This window comes from Panthera onca, chromosome A3, assembly GCF_046562875.1.
Source record: "Panthera onca isolate mPanOnc1 chromosome A3, mPanOnc1 haplotype 2, whole genome shotgun sequence".
NCBI lineage: Eukaryota > Metazoa > Chordata > Mammalia > Carnivora > Felidae > Panthera > Panthera onca.
This window is the reverse complement of record NC_138341.1, coordinates 49,574,169-49,598,343: the sequence shown is the minus strand read 5'-3', so window position 1 is coordinate 49,598,343 and position 24,175 is coordinate 49,574,169. Positions and strand designations below refer to the sequence as shown.

At 40.5% G+C, this 24,175-nt stretch overlaps 1 protein-coding gene across 1 annotated transcript in view; it reads right to left on the bottom strand.

The window, feature by feature from the left end:
• The window catches only part of M1AP (meiosis 1 associated protein), a 70,171-nt gene that overhangs the window by 15,639 nt on the left and 30,357 nt on the right, over window positions 1-24,175 (bottom strand). Inside the window, exons 5-7 of the mRNA XM_060656801.3 lie at window positions 6,958-7,131; window positions 2,838-3,000; window positions 1,719-1,860 (exon numbers count right to left, since the gene is read on the bottom strand). Coding sequence (XP_060512784.1) covers window positions 1,719-1,860; window positions 2,838-3,000; window positions 6,958-7,131 — 479 coding nt within the window. The remainder of the gene's footprint in view (window positions 1-1,718; window positions 1,861-2,837; window positions 3,001-6,957; window positions 7,132-24,175) is intronic.

Below are 24,175 nucleotides of genomic sequence, written 5' to 3'. Positions count from 1 at the left end.
ACTTTTCCCATCTTGCTTCCAACTTCTAGTCTAAGCCTAGACTACAGCAGTGCCCTCCTACCTCATTTTCTTGTTCCCATTCTCGCTTCTGCCAGTTCATTTCCAATGTTTGGCAAGTAATCTTTTTCAAAACTCAAATAATTTCTTATGATTTCTTTCTGTACTTAAAGTCCAAGGTCCTTATAATTTGGCCTACAAAACTTTGCATGATTTGACCGCTGCTCACTTCTCCAGCCCCGCCTTTTGGCTCTCTCTCCCTTGCTTTCTTTGTTTCAGTCACAGTGGTCTTTCCATTCTTGATTCTTCTCTCAGCTCTCTTCAGCCTTTGGGTCTTTGCACATGCCTTTCCCAAGCATGTTCTTCTTGCTGCCCTTCACCTGTCTAATTCCCACCCCATAAACTGCCAGGTCTCAGTTTAAATGTCACTTTCACAGAGAGGCTTTCTTGCAGCAGCCTCTTCTTTTCCTTCATAAACGTCTCACAATTAAGTATTTATACATATATACACAGTAAAAACTTGTTTTGCAAGCATAATTCATTCTGGAAACATGCTTCTAATCCAAAGCACTTGTATATCAAAGTGAACTTCAAGAACCATTGTCTTAGTTGCGATCATGTGACATTCGGCATCACATACTACTCATACTGCAAAACATCACTTGTTTATCAAGTTAAAATTTACTAGAAATGTTTGCTCATCTTGCGGAATACCTGCAGAACAAGTTACTCGCAATCCAAGGTTTTACTGTAATTACACTTTTATATTTATGTCACTTATATAAAGCTCTTCTAAATTATTTTTTAAATGTTTATTTATTTTGAGAGAGAAAGAGAGAGAGCACGAACAGGGAAGGGGTAGGGGGAAAGTGAGAGAGAGAGTCCCAAGCAGGCTCTGTGTGTCAGCACGTATCCCCATGCAGGCCTTGATCTCATGAAGTATGAGATCATGACCTGAGCAGAAATCAATAATTGGATGCTTATTTGACTGAGCCACCTAGGTGCCCCTAACTTCTAAATTATAATTATATATATAATTCTATCTCTTTTATTATAGAGTAAGTTTCTTGAGGCCAGGGATAATGCCTATCATGTTACGATTGAGTATCTAGAGTTTAGCAAAATGTCTGGCACAGCCTAGGGGTTATTCATTTAAATAAGCCATAATTTCCCGACTGGTGTTAGAAAGAGAATAGTGTTAAAACATAGTTAATTAGGGGCGCATGGGTGGCTCATTCGGTTAAGCGGCCGACTTCGGCTCAGGTCATGATTTCGCAGTCCGCTGAGTTCGAGCCCCACATCGGGCTCTGTGCTGACAGCTCAGAGCCTGGAGCCTGTTTCAGATTCTGTGTCTCCCTCTCTCTGACCCTCCCTCGTTCATGCTCTGTCTCTCTCTGTCTCAAAGATAAACGTTAAAAAAAAATTAAAAAAAAAAAAAACAAAAAAACCATAGTTAATTATATGGAAAATGCCCTGTTTCCATTTAAATTAGGGATTTTTGAGTTTAGTGTCATGTAACTGAGTTCAGGAAGTATTCTCTATATCATGAAACAAAAAAGGCAAGTCCTATTTAATCCACATTTCAGAGTATTTCTAGTTTTTTCCTGTCCTCTTGAGAACTGGGACAGGTTTGGGATCAGGTCAGGATTAAGTTAGCTACTTTTCTATGGCTGGTGCTTTAACTCTCTTTTTCTTCCTCACCTGGGAACATGGATACTCACCAGCAGGCTGTGACACAAAGCATGGAAATGCTGCTGATTTGTCTCTAGCTCATCCCAGTCCAGCTGCCAACAGCTTGTGGGTCTGAGGATGAAGGGCAGTCCATATGTCAATGACTCGCAGATCCCACTGGAATTTAGAGCCCTGGCAAGAGACAATGGCAGTGAAAGTCTCCTCAGCAGTATCTAGAACCTTGACCCCAGATCAGCTTAAACTCAGCTTATGTCTAAGACTCTGTTGTGAAATCCTTTGGGTTAGGGCCTGTGAATTATTCACCTTAGCATGGCCAGCACCTAGCAAGGTATCTGGCACATAGTAGATTCTCAAAGCCTGTTAATCAATGAGTGAAGCAACCATCATGAGGGCTGTAGACTGACGGATATTACTTCTCCTGAGCTCATTCCATTCCAAGTGACTTCTCTGGGGTCACTCCCAGAATACCCCTGCTACAATAACCCTGTAACTCAACAGTATGCTAACCATCTGCATCCCAGTTCTGGCTTTCTTGTAGCAAGGTACTGACAGAGGATGCATTTAAGAAGAGAATAAATTTAAGAAAGTTCCCCAGCAGCATCTATGGTCACAAACCCATGGATAAGCTTACTCAGATACTTGTGCACAGGCATTGTGATAGGAACCAGGAAGCAGAAAAAGTGGTCTTTGCCATCATTGTTAATTCTCCCTGAGAACTGGCTCCCCTGGGAGGAATTCTAGTACTTGGAGAAGTGGCAAGGCAGGGGTTGATCCTATCTACCCTTTGTTCCTTGGAGGTCAGATCTCTGTCCTGATGCCTAAACACAGTAAGGTATTCAACAAACAGTTGCTAAATGGGTAAACACTGCTGATCTTTTCTCCACGTTCAGAGACTTTCTGGATTTCCAATCCTCATACAGCCTTTAGAATGTCCTACTGAGGCACATCTTCCACCATCTGTCCATTTGTCTCCACATACTGAGCAACCTGACCTTGCTCTTTCACTCTCATACCTGTACTTGCTGCTTTGGAACTGACTCCCACCTGTGGGACACTTGGAGATGCCCTCTATCTCTGGACTTCCTAGTTGGAACCAGTGAGAATAAATAAGCATTTGCATGGATTGGGGAAGTTCCCTTGTCCCATACTTGATCACCCGGAGCTTGTAACAAGAGGCCGATGACTGGGAGGCCATCTGGTAAAGTGTGCTGAAGTCTCCTTTGGGGTCATCCATTCTCAAGGAGCCATCAGCTGTGCCAGGGAGCAGGGACGGGCTGAGAAGTCGCTCTTGGAGATCACATTTCAGGCACACTACAATAAAAATGGCATTGGGGGAGGGATTGTTTGTCACAAGCTACCTCAGGCTATGTGATTAAGAGACAACATCTGCTACCCATTCCACATCCACCAGGCAAGCAAAGCTTGGGAGGAGGCAGGGGAGTGGAAAGGGGAAAGTATGACTGGTTTGGAAACGCAGAGCAGGTTTGGACCTACAGTGTTGCTCAATACAATAGTTAACTTATTTTCTGGGTCTGATATGATTTTTGCTTATTTTACTTCTGGGTTGGCTGAGCAGTTGCCTCATAGTGAGAGACCTGGCTTGTGATCCAGTCTGAGAGGAGCATGTGCCCTCTGTGGAGGAGGCAGCTAATACTACGATATGCAGACACCCTCTGCAATCACAGATGGAAATCATGCCTCTGCTGCTTCCCTGTGGCTAAGCTTTGGCAAGACCATAGGTCAGATGAAGGAAGAGCAGGAAAGCAGAAGTCAGAGAGTCAGCTGACAGCTGCTATTTCTCTGTGGGCCTTTCTAGGGACATTCAGGGAAGGGGGAGGAATAAGTCCCTGAAATAGTTTATTTTTTAATTCCCCAAAGAAACCCAAGCATAGAACCTTTTAGAGCGTCACTGTGGCAACAGACAACAGTTCTGAGGGGGCTTCATCTAGATATAAATTATTCATCAAGGTATTACGCTCTTCTGTAGTAAGGTTCTGCTCTGGCAGGTACATTCACATGCCACAGTGTACATGTTCTGTTGCACTAGGCTCGAATCCTTGATATTACAGTTTTTCAATGAAATGTATACCAGGTTTGAATACTGTTAACAAACATGAGGTAAAAATGAAAGTATAAATAATGCAGAAAAAGAAATAGGATGGCAGAATAGATGTCAGATTCAGCTGGCCCTCCTGGGCCCAGCAGTCAGATGTAGACATTAATTCTGGGTAAGACGGTCTTGGCCTGGTATGTCTCAGAGCCCAGGAAGTCAGCAGGAGGGACTTGGCCTATGACTCCCCTCATTTCCTCTGTGCCTGACTTCTCCATTGTTAGGTCTTTGGGCTTTAGGACTGGAGAGCTGTGTTCATCTGGCTAAGATTCTCAACTCTGGTTGTGATAAGAATCACCTTTTTATTAAGGAACTTTTAAAAGATACTGATGTCTGGGCCCTACCTCACACTAGTGAAATTGAGATCTTTGGAGATGGAACCCAGATACCCGTATTTTTAAAAAGTCCCTCATGTGATTCTTACTGAGAATTATTGGAACTGTAGTCTCAACAGTGTTCCAAAGTTGGGAAAGCTGTCTTAGCAGGACTAGAGTCTAGAATTAGGTGTGCTTCTCATCACCCAGAACCCAGATGCAGAGGTGGCAGACTCTGAAACCCATGAAAGGAGAAAAGACACTCATGTGAAGCTGACTGTGCACTCTGTCAGAAGGCCTCTGAGAGAAGCACCTGGAGAGCGGGTATGAGAGGCCCTGGCCAGCTACAGAAGCAGGTAGAGTGGGTGAAAAACCTGGTAAGGAGTCCAAGTGAACATCTGAGGAACAGTCCTCAGAAGATTCTAGAGGAGAAGAGCTCAGGGTGTGTATTGTTTTGTTTCATTTTTATGGTGTGCCACATTTCCAAAAATCCAGTGTGGTAATGCATCAGTTTTTTAAATAATGGATAACCACACTATGGTCTTTACTGTGGTTGTATAAACTCTCAGGTAGGTCACACCCACCCTGGAGGGGGCCTACTTTTCCCAGACCTCATTCCAATTGTGCCTGGGCATCTGGGTTCCAGGCTGGGCCTCTCCAGCAGAAGAGCTACAGAGTCTGGATCTAAGTTCCGCCATGCACCCTGAAGACCTGCACATTTCCAAAAAATGACTGCAGATGGAGATAAACACTCTGGCTTTGACCCAGGTGTCGAAAGCCATGGAAAGAGGGAGGGGAAAAGTAGAGAAACTCTCAACAATACCATGGGCAAGTGCTGTGCAACAGTTGAAGAAAGGCTGGATGCAGGAGTTCCTGGCCTTGGAGGGCCCCAGCTCGCCTAATGAAAGAAGTGCCAGCATGAGGCAGCATCTTTGTTCAGAACTGCCCAGCATGAGGTGGGTTGTGTAGTAGGTGAGGGTCCTGGTTCTACAAGCAGACAGACCTGGGTTTGATGAATGTTCTCTGGGCTGACAGCCTTCTGAGCTTCCGAACTGTTGAGACAACAGTTCCAGTAATTCTCAGTAAGAATCACATGAGGGACTTTTTAAAAATACCAGTATCTGGGTTCCATCTCCAAAGATCCCAATTTCACTAGTGTGAGGTAGGGCCCAGACATCAGTATCTTTTAAAAGTTCCTTAATAAAAAGGTGATTCTTATCACAACCGGAGTTGAGAATCTTAGCCAGATGAACACAGCTCTCCAGTCCTAAAGCCCAGAGACCTAACAATGGAGAAGTCAAGCACAGAGGAAATGTGAGTAGTCAAATGCACAAAATACAGATTTCTAATCGTAGGGTTAAGAGTGGGCTCTGGAGTTGCCTAGCTACAAATTCTGGCTCTGCTATTAATTTTTTTGTGCGGTCCTGGGAAAATGTTTAATTTCTCTACGTACCAGTTTTCTCTTCTGTACAACAGGGAGATAATATTGTATTTAATTGATTGTATAACACATTCCTCCCTCCCCCCTCACATACTATGTGTTTCTTACAGTTGCCATTGGCCAGGTACGTACTCCTAATATTTACTACCCTAACTTCACAGTAAGGATAAAATAGTATTTCTAAGTGACAAGAAAGGATTTATGTCATGTTTAATTGACAGTTTTTCTTTCTTAGTGGTACATAAAGTAATGGTGTATCTCATAGTTGATAGCATCTTAGATTCAATGACATATGGTAATAGTACCTGCTTTGTGGTGGTTGGTGAAGATGAAATGGGATAATGCAGGAGGAGAGGAGGTAATATAGTGTTTGGGGAAAAATATATACAAAGTGGATTCCAGAAGATGGGACAGGGAGGAATTGGCACCACCAGCTTTGGACATAAGGGGTGGAAAGGAGGTCCAGGGAAGAAGATTTATACACCAAGGAAAGACAGACTGAAATCAAGGTAAGTCATCAAAGGCATTCTAGGCTCTGGGATGAAATGGGGGTGGGAGGGTAAAGATCTGATGGCTATCCTCAGAAAGAAAGGACCACTATGTGTCTTCCCCTTTGTGGGTGGGAGGCTGTACCCATTTTTCTCAAAGAACTCCCACCTCTAGTAGTTGGGCTACTAGCTGTCCTCTGTGGGGCCTGCCTCTGTAGTTGCTTTAGTTTACCTCAATTAGGTGTCTTTATCTAGCACACCTCTATTTAATTTTGGTTTAATCTTGGTTTTTTACCGGGGTGCCTGGGTGGCTCAGTTGGTTAAGCACTGGAATCTTGATTTTGGTTGGCTCAGGTCATGATGTCATGGTTTGTGGGATCAGGCCTGAGTCAGGCTTTGTGCTGACAGGGCAGAGCCTGTTTGGGATTCTCTCTCTCTCTCCCTCTCTCTCTGCCCCTCCCCAACTCATGCACATGCACTCTCTCAAAATAAATAAATAAACTTAAAAAAAAAAAAAGAAGAAAAACTTGGTTATCTACCTTCTCATAGGCCTTGTTGATATTGTTGAGGTACCAGTATGCCTCAAATTATTATGTCAGTAATATCTACCACAATTCAAAATGAAAAACCTGAGAAAAATATATGATTCATTGTGCTTTTATATAGTTTAGGTGCTGCCCTATTATTGAGGTGTCTAATTCTTTGCTCCTAAATAACTGGCCCTTGCTATCTAGGCTTAATTAGGTTCAGTTTTCTAACTGTGGTCACTTTTTAGAAGTTCTTTTCTTACTCTTTGTGCTTACACTGAACAGCCCTAAACCTCAACTACTCGTATTCTGATGACTCACAAATCTAGTCTTAATCTGAGACTAAGATAATTATAACCTATATAATATGTCTTTTGGGGCTGTGTACTTGAATCATCTCCAGTTCTGGAAATGTTGCTGAAACACCGTGAAGGAAGAAGAAGATGGATGTGTTCTTGGTCTGTTCCACTGTTATGTAGCCAGGCTTTGAAGAAAATCTCCATGCTGACAACATCATTGTCTATGGTCTGAAGGTCAATGTCAGTTCCCAGGACAGAACTCTCTGCAGAAGAAAGGGGATTAATGGGTAAAGTATTTAATTCTTTAATTGTAAAGCTTGAAAAATGCAAAATTTTAAATGTACCCATCTTTTAACACACCAATTCTACCTTTGGATATCTAGCTTAGAGCCATTCTTACTATACACAGACACATATGCAAAGATGTTCAGTCAGCGTTGTTGTAATAACAATTAATTAAAGCCTCTAAACAGGAAGCAATTCAAATACCCATCAATAGGGGAATATTTAAATAACTTATGGCACACTCAACCTTTGGAGTATTATACAGCTGTTAACAAGCAAAATAAAGTTAAATGTACTGACATGGAAAGCTAAGAGACAGTAAGTGAATAAAGAAAGTTGTAGAACAGATGTGTAGTATGAACCCACTGATATAAAAATAAAATCACTGGATTAAGTACATACGTATGAATGTAAATGCCTTTTACAAAGGTCTGGAAGGCTACCATCAAATTGTTAATGGTGAACAGGAGTGGAAACAGGGCAGAGTTCTGAAATACGTTTCCTTTGTATCATTCAAACTATACAGTTTGAATTTCATTGTATTTAGAAAACATTCTGGAATACAAAAACAGCCAAAAAAATAATACAGCAATGCAAGTTAAATACTCAGTTAACAAGGGGGGAACTTCAGAGGGCACTTGGGTGGCTCAGTCAATTAAGCATCCAACTTCAGCTCAGGCCATGATCTCACAGTCTGTGAGTTCAAGCCCTGCGGTGGGCTCTGTGCTGACAGCTCTGAGCCTGGAGCCCGCTTTGGATTCTGTGTCCCCGCCCGCCCCCCCCCCCCCCCCCGCGCCTCCCCCACCTGTGTTCTGCCTCTTTCTCTCTCAAAAATAGATAAACATTAAAAAAATTAACAAAAAAACCCAGGGGACTCCAGCTTCTTCAGCTCTTGTTTCACAGTAAAAATGTATTCAGTTATTGCTTCTTCTATAAAAAGCAAATTTTTAAAAAAAGTAAAAGAAAAAAAATGATGTACTCCCGGGCTTCCCCTCTGACACGATTATACAAGTCTGTCATTGGCACGCTGTAACTCACAAGTGTGACTAGCGGCCAGGAAGACAGGAATGGTCTGGTAGAGTATGATTTGATTTCAAATCTGAGTGAAAGGAGCTAGGGATGTGGGGTGGTGAGGCTTTGCTGGTCTACTTCCTGCTTCAGGCAACACTAGCTCAGGAACTGGGGTCTGGGTCTGCAGGTAAAGGTTGTCAGTAAAAGCCAAATATAAGGTGGTAGAGGAAGCACAGAGAGAGGAAATGAGGCAAGAGCTGGAAAGAAACTGAAAATAAACCTGATTTTTTTCGCCTCACCATGAGGGACTCTCTGAAATACTTTTACAAAGAGTCTAAGAAAATTGATGAATTAACTTCTGTGTATGACTCATAGACCCCAGGGAGAAGGCTGGTTTATTTCTAGAACGACATTCCTGAGGACAAGGAGGCAGAGGTGGCAGACTCCACAGGGAACAAAGGGCTTCAGTCCAGCGTGTTGGTACCACATGGGGAGGTGTGGGGAGACTCAGATGACTTCATGTCATACTTAACGACTTATGCTGTGGCTGAAAAGGGACTCCAAATGCATTTCTCTTTGACTAGCATGAGTAAAACTCTGCCATCTTCCATAACAGTTCTGAGGATTCACTGGCTAAGTATTTCATTCATTCCATCAAGCAGTAATTTTTATTATGTACTACGTAGAAGATGAAATATTGTGCTGAGTACAAATATTATGATATTCTTTTCCTTTAAGGAATTTATAAAACTACATTATTTTTTTTAAATATATGAAATTTATTGTCAAATTGGTTTCCATACAACACCCAGTGCTCATCCCAAAAGGTGCCCTCCTCAATACCCATCACCCACCCTCCCCTCCCTCCCACCCCCCATCAGCCCTCAGTTTGTTCTCATTTTTTAAGAGTCTCTTATGCTTTGGCTCTCTCCCACTCTAACCTCTCTCTCTCTCTTTTTTTTTTCCTTCCTCTCCTCCATGGGTTCCTGTTAAGTTTCTCAGGATCCACATAAGAGTGAAAACATAAAAAATCTACATTATTCTTGACCATTCCTCTTCACACTGTCATCTGTCACATAACGCTTTAGGTACTACAGTGATAAATATGAAGTCACTGCCTAAGAAATATTCCTCGTGAGTAAAGGGAAACTATCTTTTTAATAATGTGAATTTTATAGGGGTGCCTGGGTGGCTCAGTCGGTTAAGCATCCGACTTCAGCTCAAGTCATGATCTCACAGTTTGTGGGTTTGAGCCCCGCATCGGGCTCTGTGCTGACAGCTCAGAGCCCAGAGCCTACTTCAGATTCTGTGTCTCCCTCTCTCTCTGCTACTCCACCACTCACACACACTCTCTGTCTCTCTCTCTCTAAAATATAAATAAACATTAAAAACTAAAAAAAAAATAATGTGAATTTTATTTTGTCACAGGCAAAACAAGAAGTAATTTGATTTTTCTGAGCCTGAGGCCTGGACTTCAATTTGAGTAACAAGTATGCAAAGAACTGAATCCAGAACTTCAGTGAGGCAAAATCATTACTGAAGCATAAGAAGGCACATACAGAACTAAAGAAATGGAATTGAGCAAAGGATCTCAGAGAGTGGAGAGGAAAATATGGTTTCAAGTTAAAACAATGGAATTTTGCAGAAAAAAAATGTGTTTCTTTTCTTTTCCTCAGGGAAAAGGCAGAAGATTAGAAACTCCTACCATGGCAGTATAAGGAAACCACAGCAAAGTTATCTCCCATCAAACATCTGGAAATAGAAAAATAGAGGAGTCTTCTCAATTGTTAAACTATAGTATCAACACAGAGTGGTGAGGTCAGTGAAAAACAGTTACCTTAGGAAAAGAGAGTGGCTTACTGACCAGAGCAAGATTTGGCTATAGCCTATGGGTGGGACTGGCTTATCCAAAGAACGAATGTGTCTATTAGGAGGGGAGAGGGTTGGCCAGAAAGGGAGCACAGAGAAGGAGAGCAACAGGGGCATGCACAGGCAGCACCCATCCAAGTATGGCTAGGAGGAGAGGGCATGCTGGCTCAGTGACCTGTCCCAGTGGAAGGAAGTGTTTAAGTCTCTGCTGTTCTTGGTGTTATGGTGGTTATGGTTCTCTGTCTAAAATATTCTGGCTTATACTTTGGTCTTGAGCTTGGTAAGGTAAGTCTATCTCTGAGAGGATACTGACAAAATCAACTTTCTGATCTTGTAAAGCTGAAGAATGAAGCCTGAAACATGGTACCTTTATGAAGGAAAATGCCAGCCTTCCCTGCAGACACCCCATCAGTGTTACTGAAGTTTTTTCCAACTTCTTAACTACAGATTCTTGGGAGAGCCACAGAGCGGACCTTCTTCCTTTGAAAAAATCCTCATGTAAGCTTCATATTTAAGCCCACAGTTTTGCAGGCTTAGAAAGGAGCCAGCAGCTTGTCAGGGCCAGTCACATTGTCCAAGCTAAAGACTAATGTGGAAACCAGAACACACTAGAGGGGAACTTCTTTTCCATTTTCTCTGTCACTGGTTCAGGCACTCCTTTCCTTACGTCTGGATCATAGTAGTGGCCTCTTAATTGTCCTATGAACTCCATTCCTTCCCTTCAAGTACTTCTTAGTACTACTACCAGTTAATTTTTCTAAAACATGGTTTCATCAGTTCCCTCCTTTGCTAAAGAGCACATACTGCCTTCCTTGGTCATTTTCTTGATGCTCCTCACTTACCCTAAACCATTTGCTTCTACTTATTATTCCTCACATACCTCACCCTTCCCTTCTTCTGTGATGGCTCATATGGTTCCTCCCCATCCCTACCTGTTGAGATCCTATGTGCCCATTTCCCTAACCCCTAGCGCAGTAGTTAGCTTACAGCTGAAGCTTAGCAAATGCCTGCTGTGTTAAACAATTGCTCCCCTTCCTCAGCTCTCATTACTTTTTCCTGTAACTCTTCTGCTTCAACTAAATTAGTCTCCTTACCACATGACTTCCTTCCTTCCTTAGTGCTTTTATTACTCTGTCAATCCATGGCTTGCTCCTCCCCCAGAACTCAACTGGGAACTGACTCTGTCCCGGAAGTTATCCTTAATTATATTCTCCCTTATTTGGGTTTAATCAGCACCTCTTGGGTATCTGTGGGCTCCATTTGGGCAATACTAATTACATTTGCTAATTTGTTTCTTCTGAAGGGTTTTCTTCTCTTTCCTTGAGTTTATGAAAAGTAGTGGGATGTAATGTTAAGAGCAGGGTTTGAATTGCGACTTAAAAGTTGTTAGCTATGGGGGCACCTGGGTGGCTCAGTCGGTTAAGTGGTGACTTTGGCTCAGGTCATGATCTCGTGGTTTGTGAGTTCAAGCCCTGCATTGGGCTCTGTGCTGGCAGCTCATAGCCTGGAGCCTGCTTCAGATTCTGTGTCACTCTCTCTCTCTGACCCTTCCCTGCTCATGGTCTGTCTCTCAAAAAAATAAATAACATTGAAAAAAAAAGTTGTTTGTCTATGTACTTTGGACAAAGTACAACCCATTTCATAGTTATAGTGAGGCAGAAGAAGTGAGATGATTATGTGTGAATGGCATGCACAGGTCCAAGAAATGGCATTTTCTCCCCACCACTAACATAGGTAAGAACACCAACATGCAGAACTGTGTTTCTCACAAACAATGAAATGTGCTAAACCTGGGGGATGGGGAAGAGACTTCTCACTTCTCAGATGTTGAAGAGCAGCTCCCACCTTGACTGGCGAGCAGGGCACTGGGCACTGAATGAGACAGGTCCCACTGACAGTATGAAATAGGAAGGTTACAGGAGTAAGTGCGGCTCTGGGTGTTCGGGTGGTTAGGACAAGGGAGGAAGGACTGGTGCTTTGCAGCCAGCTGCAGGCAGCATTCACAGTCAGTGTTTGGACTTGCCCTGCCCTCCTGTGGCCACATGTAGTGATACCCTTTACTGAGCTCTTTGAAAGCTTTTCTGGAAGGGCCACAATAATACGAAAAACTAAGAAGGCCAAATCATTGAGAATAATGAGAATTTAGGTAATGCCTAAAGCAGTTCTTCTCAGAATTCAACCCTAAAACAGGGTTCCACAATGGAAATGTGTTTAAGGTGGGAGAATGTAACACTTTAACACACAAACAGATGTAGAATATTTAAAGTTGAGGCCCAGGAAAATGGTGATCCAGCTCAGTCCTGTAGACCCTCCCCAGGCCTATAGTTCCTTTTCAAATGGCCCTCATATGGCTTGTCCTTGGGCAGGATAGGCATTAGTGGTTCTGGAAACCCCCTGAAATTGTATACAATTCCATCTGTACATGTATAGGTGTATTCTAATAGGGTGGAGGAGGGGGATAGGCCCTTAGCTTATATCAGATTCTCAACAGTGCTGTGACCCCAAAAAGGTCAAGAACCACTGCAAAAAACTATGGAATTGTGGGGGCGCCTGGGTGGCTCAGTTGGTTAAGCATTCAACTCTTGGTTTCGGCTCAGGTCATGATCTCACGGTTCATGAGTTTGAGCCCCATGTTGGGCTCTGTGCTGACAGCATGGAGCCGGCTTGGGATTCTCTCTCCCTCTCTCTCTGCTCTAACCCCACTCGCTCTGTCTCTCTCAAAAATAAATAAATAAACAAACATAAAAAAAAAAAAAAACTACAGAATTGTGATTTCTTAACCTCCCTGGGCCTGTTTGCAATTAGTGCTGTCTACCTTCTGAATACAGGGGTAGTACAGGATGTTAATAACTAGGGTAAGTAATCAGAGTGGACAAAGTTTGCTCAGGAACAACTATGCAGAGCCATCCAACCACTGTCTTTAAATCAACAGTGACATGAGGATGATCTCCAACAGTTCACAATGTTGGGGGCAGTCTGGCTTGTCTTTGCGAACTCACGTGCCTCATTTGTGGAGGCGATCCTTGGACCCTGGGAGAAAGGAGAAGCTCCTTGACAGGAGGTGACAGGGCAGTGATGGCTATGGCGGTGCAGACTCTGCAGGGCAATGAGTGCAGGACTGACCAAGTGCTGACTATCTTCCCAGGGCTCCAATCTCCAAGAGAGGTAAAACATCACTAGAACTATAATGAGGATAGAATTTATTTCCCAGAACTGTTCTCAGGGAAAGCAGTGATGACATTCATTCATTTATCCTTTCATTTATTTAATTCATCATTCCAATAATTATTTATTTAGTGCCTTCTAGGATCTGGGCACTAATTTTGTCAACAATGAAAGAGAAAAAGTCTCTGCTTTCATTGCTTATATTCTAGTGGGAACAAACAAACAATAAACAAACAACACACAAATGATTGAAACAGAAAACAACAGATAATGATAGACGGTATGAAAAAAAATAAAGCATGATAAGGGTATGGTGTGTGTGTGTGTGTGTGTGAATATTTAGTTTGGCTGGACAGGTAAGTATTCTCTAAGAAGGTGACAGTTGAACAGAGAGAGACTTGAACCAAGTGAGAGTGAGTCTTGCTATCCCTGCTATTGGAGGAATAGCAAGAAGGCTAAAGCAGAATAAGGGAGAAAGTGAGGCCTGGATGATAAGCTGCTGGGGTGAAGGATGAGGACTCCAGAGGCACATGCGCAGGTAACAAGAGGTAGGCACTACAGTAGCTTCTAAGAAGGGTATTTTCCATTATTGCGAGGCTTAGGTTTTGCTTAGGGAAATGTGCAAGATTGGGACACAGCACAGCCAGCACTTCTTTCCTTTCTCTTTCTCTTTGTAGCCTTTGGCTCCTAAACAATTGTTGAATTAGTATTTTAGAAATATTTGTCTGCAGGTGTACAAAACTATTAGCTTGCATGGAATGCCCACATGTCTCTGCTCAGCCATCCCACACAGGCTTTCCTGTTCTGTGGTGGTAGTGAGTGGTGGTGGAAGGAGAGGAAAGGAATCTGGGAATCTCAGGAGCAGAGCTCAAGCAGAGACCCCTCAGCCTGAAGTGGACATGCCTCTTTCCCAGCCTAGTTGGCTACCCAGGAAGTTCTATGGTAGACAGTCAAGCTGATATAGCCTGAGGTGGGCTAAAAAAAGACTCAACTAAAGAATAAAATCATCATGAAATGATTTACGGTGGATGTTCTACACTGTGAGTAATAAACTCAGGAACTACGGGCCTCCCTAGCTCTGAAATAGATCCCAACCTAATTTCAAAGTAAGCAGACGAATTAGGAAAAGAAAATGTTTCCAGAGCAATTACATTGACCGGGAGATTTTAGAATCTCTTTTTCTTAGGCTTATGTATTTGTAAGGGGGGCAGAAGGCTATGACTGATGGTGAGGACTGCCCCATGGGCACTGCACCCCTAATCCCCACACCTCTGGAGCCACAGGAACAACCCTGGTTACAAGAAGCTGATGGTATTCCCTGCTAGTCATCCTGTTTTGAGTCGTGTAAGGCACCCTGCTCTGGGCAGCCCAACCCCAGAGGAGATCCTGCAGATGCAGGAAAGGAGGGTCTGGGTTAGTGAAGGGTGTGTGTATGCCTGAGGGCACCAGATTCAGCACCTTATCCACCTCGGTACCCCCAGCACTAGCACAGTGTCTGGCATACAACAGGAGCTCCATAAATGCTGCACTGCACAGGATAAACTAATTCTGGCCAGCCTGTTGCTTACTTTGTGATCTTAGACTAGTCTCTCATCACTCTAAGCTCAATTTCTCCATCTGTAAAGTGGGAATGATAGTAATACCTAGGCTTGGCATTCATTTGGATACAAAAAAAATGTTGATACCTGAAAGCACTCCGTAGACTTTAAGGCATCATGCAACTATAAGGGATGGAAGATTAAATGTTATTTCTTTATTTTGAGAGACAGTGTGCACACAAGCAGGGCAGCGGCAAAGGGGGAGAGAGAGAATCCCAAGAAGACTCCACCCTCAGCACGGAGCCCGACTCGGGGCTCAATCTCATAAGACTATGAGATCATGACTGTGAGATCATGACCTGAGCTGAAATCAAGAGTTGGCTGCTTAACTGACTGAGCCACCCAGCCGTCCCTAAGGTATGAAAGATTAGAAAACTGCCTTCTAGCTGTCTGCATGTGAACATTTTAGTCACTAAAATCCAGTACCCTTTCTTTCTCTTTCTTTCTTCCTTCTTTTCTTTTTTTTTCTTTTTCTTTCTTTCTTTCTTTCTTTCTTTCTTTCTTTCTTTCTTTCTTTCTTTCTTGTGTGTGATATTTTTCTCTTCAATAAACTATACAAGTTGTAAGAAAACATATTTCATTTATGGGCCTTAATAGTTCTATTTTCATTTTACTAAAAAAAAAAAAAAAAAAATACAACCCACATGCAAAAGAGGTTGGTTGCTCCTGACTGAGATACCAAAGTCTAAAGCATAGTTTAACTTGGAAAATACTAGACTTAGTATTTAAAGAGTCTTTTTTTCCTGCACAAACATATTTACATAGTCTATAAACAAAAAAGCCTTTAAGGTAAATTGCAACGCAAATCTGAAAACGTGACTAGGAGAAAGTGTTTTCATAGGCACTGTGGTGAGGGAGAACAGGAAAGCAGGTTATTTAAGAGGTCTGAATGGGGGCGCCTGGGTGGCTCAGTGGGTTGAGCGTCTGACTCTTGATATCGGCTCAGGTCATGATCCCACATGACCTCTCTCTCTTTCTCCCTCAGTCCCTCTCCTCTGCTCACACACACACTCTCTCTCTCTCTCCCTCTCTCTCTCTCTAATTAAAAAAAAAATAGAATAGTTAAAGAAAAGAGGTTTGAATGAAGAGGATGTGGGGCTGGGAAGGTACTAAATATATTAGCATGGCCCCAAGAACTAGCCCAAAGAGCTTTGCCTCTGTAATGCCCAATGGAGCCAAAGTAAGGATTTACTCTGAGGTGAAAACAAAAGTAAGAGGAACCAAGAAAGACTATAAAACTTACTGGAGAGCTTGGTAGAAGAAGAAACAGTTTTAAAAAGATACAGAGATCCATCTGGGTGCCTGGGTGGCTCAGTTGGTTAAGTGTCTGATTTTGGCCTAGGTCATGATTTTGCTGCTCACAAGTTCGAGCCCCGTGTCAGAGCCTGGAGCCTGTTTCAGATTCTGTGTCTCCCTCTCTCTCTCTGCCCCTCCCCCACTTGTGCTCTGTCTCTGTCTCTGTCTCTCTCTCAAAAAAAAATAAATATTAAAAAAATTTATATGCAAAAAAAGACACAGAGACCCAAAAAATCATAAAGCATATCTAGACAGACTGTGTGACAGCTTTGCGATCCTTCATATATGTATGGATTTTTGTGCTATTGGAAGTGTACATCTTCAGGGTATTGTATTTCTAGAAATGGGAGTGGTGAGTAAATGCACATGCCCCAAAACTGAATAATCCAATTATACAGTGGGCAGAAGACATGAATAGACATTTTTACAAAGAAGACATACACATGGCCAACAGACGCATGAAAAGATGCTCGACATCACTTATCATCAGGGACATGCAAATCAAACGTACAATAAGATATCATCTCACACCTGTCAGAATGGCTAAAATCAACAACACAGGAAACAATAGGTGTTGTTGAGGATGTGGGGAAAGAGGAATCTTCAGGCACCATTGGTAGAAATACAAACTGGTGCAGCAACTCTGGAGAGTTGCTCTCCAGAGCAATGGAGGTTTCTCAAAGAGTTAAAAATAGAACTAAACCCTATGATCCAGCAATTGTACTACTAGGTACTTATCCAAAGAATACAAAATACTAATTCAAAGGGATATGTTCACCCTGATGTTTATAGCATCATTATCTACAATAGCCAAGTTATGGATACAGTCCAAATGTCCATCAACTGATGAACAGGTAAAGATGGGCTATATATATAAAATGGAATATTACTCAAACATCAAAAAGAATGAAATCTTGCCATTTGCAATGATGTGGATGGAGCTAGACAGTATTATGCTAAGTGAAATAAATCAGTCAGAGAAAGACAAATACCATATGATTTCACTCATATGTGTAATTTAAGAAACAAAACAAACAAGCATAGGGTAAAAAAAGAGAGAGGCAAACCAAGAAACAGACTCTAAACTATAGAGAACAAACTGATGGTTACTGGAGAGGAGATGGGTGGGGGGATGGGTTAAATAGGTGATGAGGTTTAAGGAGTGCACTTGTGATGAGCAGCGGATGATGTATGAAGTGTTGAGTCATTAAATTGTACACCTGAAACTAATATTACACTGTGTGTTAACTAACTGGAGTTTAAATAAAAACTTAAAAAGAGACTAAAATTTTAAAAATTTCAATAAATGAATCCACAGCAACAAAAAAATGCAAACAAACAAAAGGTAAATGCACATATCATTTTGTTAGATATTGCCAAATACCTCTCCAAAAGGGTTGTGCCACTGTGCATTCTACCAGCAATGTATGGATGGGTAGCCTCACCAACAGAATGTGTTCTCATACTTTTTTTAAACAGGTGGGAAGTAGTATGTCAGTGTGATCTTAATTTTCATTTTTGTAACTATGAGTGATGTTGAAAATATTTTCATATGTTTAAGGGCCATTTTAAAATATCTTTTGAATTACCTGCTCATGTCTTTTGTCCATTTTTTTCTGTAGGGTTTTTGTCTTTTTTTCCCCCTAAGTTTTTAAGTGTTCTTTTTATATTAGAGATATTAGTTCTTCCTCTCTACACCCCGCCCCCCCGCCCCCCCCCCCCCTCGCCGATTCAAATTGCAAATACTTTGACCTAGTTTTTAAGTTGTCTTTTGACTTTGCTTCTGGTGGCTTTTGCCATGCCATATTTTTATTTTGCTATATTTTTGTTTTTATACAGTTAATTTTTATGTAGTTAAAAAAATACTATACCTGGATTTTGAGTCATAGGTAGAGAAACTTTCTCTATTCTAAGATTATAAAGGAATATATCAGTGTTTCCTTTTACTACTCTTTAAATATCATTCTTTACATTTAGGTCCCTGGTCCACTTGGAATACTTTCTAGATGGTTAGCCAGTTGCCCCAGCACCACTTCTGGAACAAGTCCATTTTTGCTCTTGTAATTTGAGAATCTACCTTTATCTTATACTATATTTACATCTGTACTTGGGTCTATTTCTGTCCCCAATCAATCCTTGTATTATGCTAACTAATGCTCCAGTGCTAGGTATATGATGGGGCCAATTTCAGGTGGGGAAGTGGCCAGATTGTCCAAGGCTGGGTGGAAATAAGAAAGGTCATTTGCCAAGTAAAGCTGGGGTAGTATGTGCATCTGTAGGTGCTAAAGGATGAGAAGGAGAAAGGAGGTGGAGAGATGAGTTGGGATTTAATCAGAAGAACTTCTTTTAAGTTATAGTCTCATAAAGACAGAGAGAAATGATGGAGCACTTGAGCTTACTGAAGTGAATGGAAGATAGAAGAGGAGGTAAAAAGAAAGAACCAAACTGATCAACAGTGAATAGGGACTTCCCGACTGGTTGGGTTCTAATACCTTACAAACTGATTTTCCTCTAAATAACAGCTATAAACTCTAGATATAGATTATATACACACACATTTTTATATACACATATATATACGTGTGTGTGTGTGTGTGTGTGTGTGTGTGTAGTAAAAAACTAACAGCTGAGGGCTGTGGAGATTGAACAAAAGCGTATTTCAGAGAGGAATTGAAACTTGGGAGTAAGTGACCAGCAAAGAATGGGTTCCCCTGAGGGTGACCTCAGTGTTACCTTAGCATAGTAGCTAAAACCTTAATAGAAAGGCCTCTGTCTTTCACTGGCCTTACCAGGGGAAGGAGCCTGGGGCAAACAGAGACTCCAGAAAGTGAGGAAAAATCCAAGAAAGGAGGGAGCCAGAGAACCCAAAATTGTGTGTTTAAAACTCAGTCCAGGCATCTTACTGACCCTTGCACTACACATGTATGGGGCAAACTGAAAGCAGCTCATAGTTTAGTGTTAATGCAAATGATATCTGAGTCCCTGACTGCTGCAAGCCATGACAGATTACAGTTTGAATCTAACAAAGTTAATTATCTACCAAAACAATTACTTTTCAGAGTTATATAGTAGAATCCAGAGTCCCTATAACAACATTCACAAAATACAACCCAAATGTTTTTGGCATACGAAGAGTCAGAAAATGTGACCCAGTTTCAAAGGAAAATACAATCAACAGAAGCAAACACTGAGATGAGAAAGCTATCAGATTTATCAAAGACTTTAAAGCAGCATAATTATATAATTATATAATAAATTATAATTATGCTAAATGAGTGGAAAATATGTTCATAATAAATGCAAAGATAGGAAATATCAACAGGGAAATAGAAAATATAAAAAAGAATAATATAAAAATTTTAGAACTGAAAAATACAATATTGAATAAAAAAAATTCACTGCATGGGCTTAAAAGCAGAGTGGAGATAAGAGATGAGAGGCCGTGAATTTAAAGATAGGTCAATGGAGATAATCTGAAAAAGAGAAAGAAAAAAGTTTGAACAAAACAAAACCAACCACAGAGGCTTGGAAAACTGTAAAGCAATTTTAAAATGTTTAACACGTGGGTAATTGGAGTCCCAGAAAAAGAGACAAAGGGGAATGAGATGGTAAATATACCTGAAGAGATGATGGCAGAAAATTTCCCACATTGAGTCAAGGATATAAATTTATATATAGGTTGTGATACTGTAACTTATAATAAGAAAGATATATTTGGTCTTTGTCCTGTTTCTGGCACAGAGCTCCTAAACTCTTTGGAATTTCCTAAGTGATGACAGCAATAAAGGTATCTTTTGTTGTATTAATGAGGCAACTTTTGGAAAGCACCTAAGGATGGGGTCCAGTTGCCAGAGGAGTCAATCATGTGATTAAGCGGTTGGAACTTTCAGTTCCACATAGTGGCCTCTGGGGAGGGGAAAGGGACCTGGAAGTTGAATCAATTACCAACGACCAATGATTTAATCACTTGTGCCTATACAATGAATTCCCCATAAAACCCCCTAAAAGGACATGGTTCAGAGAGCTTCTGGGTTAATGAACACGAGGAGATTTGGGGAGAGTGGGGTACTGGGAGAGGGCATGGAAGCTCTGATTCTCTTTTCACACAGTTTGTTCTATGCATTTCTTTTATTGGGCTGTTCCTGAGTTCTACCCTTTTATAATAAAATGGTAATCTAGTAAGTAAAATGTTTCTCTGAGTTCTATGAGCCACTCTAGCAAATTAATCAAATCCAAGGAGGTGGTCATTGGAACCTCTGATTTATAGCTGATCAGTCAGAAGCATAGGTGACAACCTGGACTTGTAAGCGGTATCTGGTGTGTGCATGTGCATGTGTGCACATGTGTGCAGGTGCGAAATTATTGTGGGACAGAGCCCTTAATTTGTGGATCTGATGCTATCTCTGGATAGTGCTAGAGTTGAGTTAAGCTGTAGGACATCCAGCTGGTGTAGGAGAACTGCTTTTGTGGGAAATTGCCCCCACACATTGGAATTGGGCACAGAATGACTATAGATTCAAGCAGCTCAGTGAACCCTAAATAAGAAATCTGTGCCTGGTCACATCATTGTAAAACAAACATAAAGAGAAAATTCTTGAAAGCTGCCAGATAAATGATCCTTTCTATACAGAGGAAGGTGATTTAATGACTGAGACTTTTAATCAGAAACCAGGGAAGGCCAAAAGACAGTGGAACGACATTTTTAACGTGCTGAAAGAAAAAATAACCTGTCAACCCATAATTCTATATACAAGAAAATACTCTTAAAGAATAAAGGTGAAAAATGCACTTTCAGATAAATAACAAACTAAGAGAATGTGTCACCATCAGAACTAGCTACAAGAAATATTAAAATTCTTTGACCTTTAGGACATGATATCCAAAGGAAACTTGGATCTTCAGGAATGAATGAAGAACACTGGAAAAGGTAACATAAAAGACTTTTTTCTCTTAGGTTCTTTAGAATACACATGATTGTTTAAAGCAAAATTTATGATACTGTCTTGTGTAATTTATAATGTATACGTAACACACATGACAACTACAACATAAAAGACAGTGTCTGTGTGTCTATATAGTTGCAAGGTTTCTATATTTTACATGAAATGGTACTATATTAATTCTAAGCAGGCTGCAGAAAAGTTAAAAAATATCCTTTAATCCCTGTAAGATTTCTACATTTTATGTAAAGTGTCACAATTATTTTATTTTATTATTAAAATTTTTTTAACGTTTTATTTATTTTTGAGGGGGAGAGAGAGCATGAACAGGGGAGGGACAGAGAGAGAGGGAGACACAGCATCTGAAGACAGGCTTCAGGCTCTGAGCTAGCTGTCAGCATAGAGCCCAACGTGGGGCTCGAACTCACAAACCATGAGATCATGACCTGAGCTGAAGTCAGACACTTAACCAATTGAGCCACCCAGGTGCCCCTATTTTATTATTTTTTTAAGTGACCTCTACACCCAGCATGGGACTCAAACTCACAACCCTGAGATCAAGAGTCACATGCTCCACTGCCTGAGCCAGTCAGGCACCCCTAAAGTATTGTAATCTTGAGGCTTCTATGTTTTACGTGAAATGGTAGTATATTGACTCTGAGTAGACTGTGACAAGTTAAGGACATATAATCCCTAGAGCAGCCACTAAAAAGTAATGCACGGAAGGATAGTTAAATGACAACAGATAAAATAGAATTCTAAAAGTAATAATCTACACTTGATCTTAGCCAAAAGGCTGAGAAGCGATCTAAAACTAATAATCTAAAAAAAGCGGGAAAGCAGGGGAAAGGTGAAGAAAACCCCGAGAAGACAAACAAAAAATAAAACAGTATACCTAAATGCAACCATATCAATACTTAGGGTAAATGTTAATGGAGTATATAGTCCAAATAAAAGGCTGAGATTAGCAGAATGGATAAAAAGCAAAACCCAATTACATACTGTCTATAAGAGATAAACTTTAAGTATAGAGACACAAATGGGTTGAAACAAATGGATGAAAAAAGATGAACCATAAGCACAGTAAGACCTAAGAAAAATAAAAACCTATCCATATAAAGATTTGTTTATGGATATTTGCAACAGCTTTAGTCCCAACAGTCAAAAACTGAAACAGCAAAAATGCCCATTACCAGGTGAATGGTTAAACAAAATGCGGCATATTTGTACAATATACTACTAGTCAGCAATAAAAAGAAACTACTGGTATAAACAACAACATGGATTAGTCTCAAAATCTGAAAGAAAGAAGTCAGACATAAAAGTATGTACTGTATGATTCTATTTGTATAGAATGCAAACTAATCTATAGACAAAAAGCACATCAGTGGTATATTCTACGGAAATGAGGGAGGAAAGGAGTGTAAAGGGGCATAAGGAATCTTTTAGGCATGATAGATATGTTCTATATTTCAATTGGGGTGATGATTTGTGGGCTTATACAACTGTCAAAACTCACTGAATTGTACACTTTGAATGGATGCAATGTACAATGTGTAAGTTATTCCTTTATGAACTTGGTGAGGAAAATTTTTTTAAATCTTTATTTTCAAACAACTTTAGATTTTCTGAACTCTAAAAAAAATTATTTAATTCAATTTAAAAAAAGGGAAGAACTGACATTTTCTGAGACCATGGCTCCCATTAATGAAATAAGCAGATGTCTCTCTGTGTTAAAAATCTTTAGGTAATAAATACAATAATGGTTCTAATTTAGTCTTAACACACAGGGAAATGACTTTAATGTGGTTATCAAAGACAGACTCGATGAAGAGCTGCATTTTCTGGTCCATTTTTCAAGATGCTGAAAGGGGAAAACAATCCATATGTGGAGTTTGACAACTGCACTGAAGCATGAAGCATAAGATAGGCTTTTTTTGTTTTTACTTTTTTTCTGGAATCCTTTAGGTAGCAATGAATCTTTATCTTCTGTTTGGGTTGTTAACATTTGGTGTTTCCTGAGAACACATATGGATAAAATACCTTTCCAAAAGAGCTGACATTGATCCCTAGCAAAGTCTAGAGGAAATATTAACCAGATGGTTTGTGAGCATTTAGAAAGAGAACCTGATATCCTCGTGTACAAGGCTGAGAAATACAGGCTGGCTGACAGCATCATTAGGTTGATTTGTAACTGACTGAAAGACTAACATACCCAAGCGAGTGCACTGCTGTCAATCTGGACAGATGCCTTCTTGATGCCAAAGTGCATTGATCATACTAGCCATTTAAATTTTGGCATATTTATTACTTAGCCATTCTTTAGAAAGCTATTATAAGATTTTTACTATATGCAAATGAACATATGCAACACATATTTAAGCTACAAGCGTAACGGCACAAGGAATACTCATGAATCCTTGTTCTACTTAAGATGTAGAACATCAACACTACTACCAAGATATCTGCATGCTTTTTTCTGATCTCCTCCAAGGGACACCTTGCCACACTGAATTTTGTTTATCATTCCTTTCCTTTTAAAAGTACTTTTATTGTTTTAAACAAATACTTTATTACTTAATTTTGATTGAGCTTTATAAAGAGGTATCATATATCTTTGTTATCTGTTTTCTCAATATTGAGAAGATTCATCCACATTGTATGTAGCTGTGGTTCATTCATTTTCATAACTGTATGATATTCCATTTTGTGAATATACCTTGTAATATTTATTCATTCCTCATTCAACGGACATTTGAGTGGCTTCTAATTTGGGGGCTTTTTGAATAATGTCAATATTCACATTCCTGTATGTGTACAAATGGTACACATTTGTAGAAATTTTTGGAGATATTCTTCTAGGAACAGAATTGCTGGATTATAGGATATTGTGAATGTTACTTTACAACAGAATGACAAGCTGTGTACCAATTTACACTCTATCAGTGTATGAGAGTTTCTACTGCTCTGCTATTGTCAACACTATAGTGAGACTTCTTAATTTTTTGCAAACTAGTGAGCATAATATGGTATATCATTTCAATTTGTATTTTGCTGCTTACTAATGAGGGTAAGAATTTTTTTTATGTTAATTTGCCACCAACTTTTTCTTCTCTGTGAAATGCCTGTTCAGATCTTTTGCT